Genomic DNA, 2,500 nt, shown 5'->3' on the forward strand with positions numbered 1-2,500 from the left:
AAATCATCCACAATTAGCTCTGTACTGATATTCGTGCCAGGAAGCAGGGTTGCTGGAAGCTCAGTAGTTGGGGTTGTTATGTTTTCCTCTGGATATTCAGTATAGGTGCCATTATCACTATCTTCATAATCTGTGTCCGTTCCGTTTGTTGTGAAATTACTTGGCACCTTCTCTGTACCATTAAAATCATCTGTTTCTTCTACTTCCTCCTCAGGGAAAAGGGTGCTATTGCCTCCCAAATGACTAGAACTGGTCACTGGGTTGGTACCTTCTGCATTAATATTTGGAAAAAAGGTACACCCAAGATACAGTGCAAGTAGCACACATAAATGCCTTTGAAAAACTGAGGTCATTTTTAAACTGGTTTTGGCCAAAGTAAGATAGACGTTCAAAGTTATAATTCCTAGTACATCACTCCATACTTGTCAAAGTTCCTGAGGATAATCCCTAAGTTGAAGTGGACCTGAAAAATAAATACAGCATTGTAAATCACTGGTGACTTAGTAAGGCATTTTCACACTTTTTATTCTCAATTCTTTAAATGATAAATTTCAACTCAGGCCATACTCTAAAAGTGCTTTAATTTACTTCATAAATGAGCTAGCAATTTTATGATAGAAACTTACAGTGCCTGATGGTATAGTGCGCAACCTATAGCGTTCTAATCCAGAATGTATAAACTCCGTAGACAGTAGCTGTGGTCCACCACCTAGGAAGGATCGCCTTAATTCCTCTGCAAATGTCCCTGTCCATCAAAGGAGAAAAAAATTCTGAAGGGTGAAACTGATAATCCTCAGAAACAATGTTAGAAATAAAAGCTAAAAAGAAAAAGTACCAAATGCCAGTCTTTGAAGTTTTAATATACCTGTAGTTTATCTTTAAATAAATTCTGATATATATTCAAACAACTAATAAATGGAAATCATATTAGACTTAGGGTTGCCTTTTCAAAATCTTAATTAAAGACAAAATCATTACCTGTTGGTCTCCAAGTAGGGCAGTCTACTGAGTGATGTCCAGGTCGACTTGGTACATGAATAATGCCATAACCACAGAGGTCAAAACGACCTAAATCATCTTGCCTGTAAACCTGAACCATTAGCCGTGGCCATCCTGGAGACAAAATGAACTTATTACATATAACTCAATGGTAAATAACAGATTGTGTATTATTCTGGGAATATAATATATATATATATATATATTTTTTTTTTATGCAAGTGGAAACCATAACCTAGAAATGGCTAAAATGTTCAACACTATAAAATATAATTATAAAAATAAATAAACAAATAAACAAATAAAAAAGTAAAAAAATTATATTATACTATCATAAATATACAAATCCGATAATATTCAACTAGAACACATTCTACACAATACATTCATGGTGCATCTTACCCTGAATACCGCGTGTAGCTAAATGAATATCAACAGGATGACACCAGCTGACTGTATCGCCAACCTCGGAGCAATCTGCTTGAGTCTGCCCTTCGGCCAGTCCTTCAATGACTCTCCACCCTCCACCTAGGAGTTACCATTTAAATATCTATATAACCAATTACTTCAAATATCAAAATAGTACATCCTGTATACTGTTTCTAGCAGCTCTATGTTGATTTCTCTTACACACATTTTCAAAGGACAAAACATAAAGAACAACACTGGTTTAAAAAGAAGAATGAGGTTTGATCTTTTCAAAAGAAGATAAAAGAAAGGCAAGCTAAAATTTGAAATTCTCTTACCAAGCTGTAGAGTCCACTTGCAGAAAAGGGAACTTCTGCCAAATCCACTTGCTCCAGTAACCTGGCCTATCACATGGACTTCAGCCATAGGGCCTGATTCATTCTGACAGAAGATGAATACATCATTTATAGAAAAATAGACAATGAACCTTGTCATGTTTTTGTGGATGGAACACAGGCTATCTATGACCTGACAATTCCTATTCTTATCATCATTTTGATACCTTTATAGAAAAAAAAATTACCCCTTTTGGGAGGATTGGAGTGGGGTAAAGCCCTGTAATAAAGAATTGAATGACAAATCATTATATTTCAGTGCACACTATAAGTCTGCTTTTATTTTCATTGACAATTTGACTACTGTACTTCATGTACTCCTTTATCATCAGGAATCTCATGGATAAGTAAAAAGACAGGCTTCCATGCATCAATTCCTATACATAATTATTCTTTGATTATATATATTACTTCTTTCATCAGTGTGTGCATTTATTTCTTTGGATTTCTTTGGATTTTCTCAATCTTCGTCAATGTGATTACATAAATATAGTAGATGTATATTACCAAGAGCAAAGCACAAAGATAGAGGAAAATGGACCTGGTATCTTGTAGAGCATAAGGAATATAGTAATAAACACAATTACAGCTTAGCAGCCTCATATTTACCACAAAATGATGAAAATATCTAATGCTTATCACCACTCACAGACTAAGTTCACAGTACCACAGTTCTTAATGTCCATTTTCTATGGTAC

General features: G+C 34.7%; 2 protein-coding genes across 2 annotated transcripts in view; both read right to left on the reverse strand.

The window, feature by feature from the left end:
* tctn (tectonic) overlaps positions 1-745 on the reverse strand; it is an 8,384-nt gene extending 7,639 nt beyond the window's left edge. The window contains exons 1-2 of the mRNA XM_027364115.2: positions 627-745; positions 1-463 (exon numbers count right to left, since the gene is read on the reverse strand). The exon at positions 1-463 is cut by the window's left edge and continues 19 nt beyond it. Coding sequence (XP_027219916.2) covers positions 1-353 — 353 coding nt within the window. The 5' untranslated portion in view covers positions 354-463; positions 627-745. The remainder of the gene's footprint in view (positions 464-626) is intronic.
* On the reverse strand, positions 404-2,488 carry B9d2 (B9 domain-containing protein 2). Its single transcript, XM_070142421.1, has 7 exons — positions 2,452-2,488; positions 1,991-2,022; positions 1,746-1,848; positions 1,402-1,527; positions 979-1,113; positions 627-745; positions 404-463 (listed from the first exon to the last, which is right to left on the reverse strand). The coding sequence occupies exons 1-7, from the start codon at positions 2,486-2,488 to the stop codon at positions 404-406; spliced, it is 612 nt and encodes a 203-aa protein (XP_069998522.1).
* Between the last annotated feature and the right edge of the window lie 12 nt (positions 2,489-2,500).

The sequence above is a fragment of the Penaeus vannamei genome, chromosome 29, assembly GCF_042767895.1.
Source record: "Penaeus vannamei isolate JL-2024 chromosome 29, ASM4276789v1, whole genome shotgun sequence".
NCBI classification, from domain to species: domain Eukaryota; kingdom Metazoa; phylum Arthropoda; class Malacostraca; order Decapoda; family Penaeidae; genus Penaeus; species Penaeus vannamei.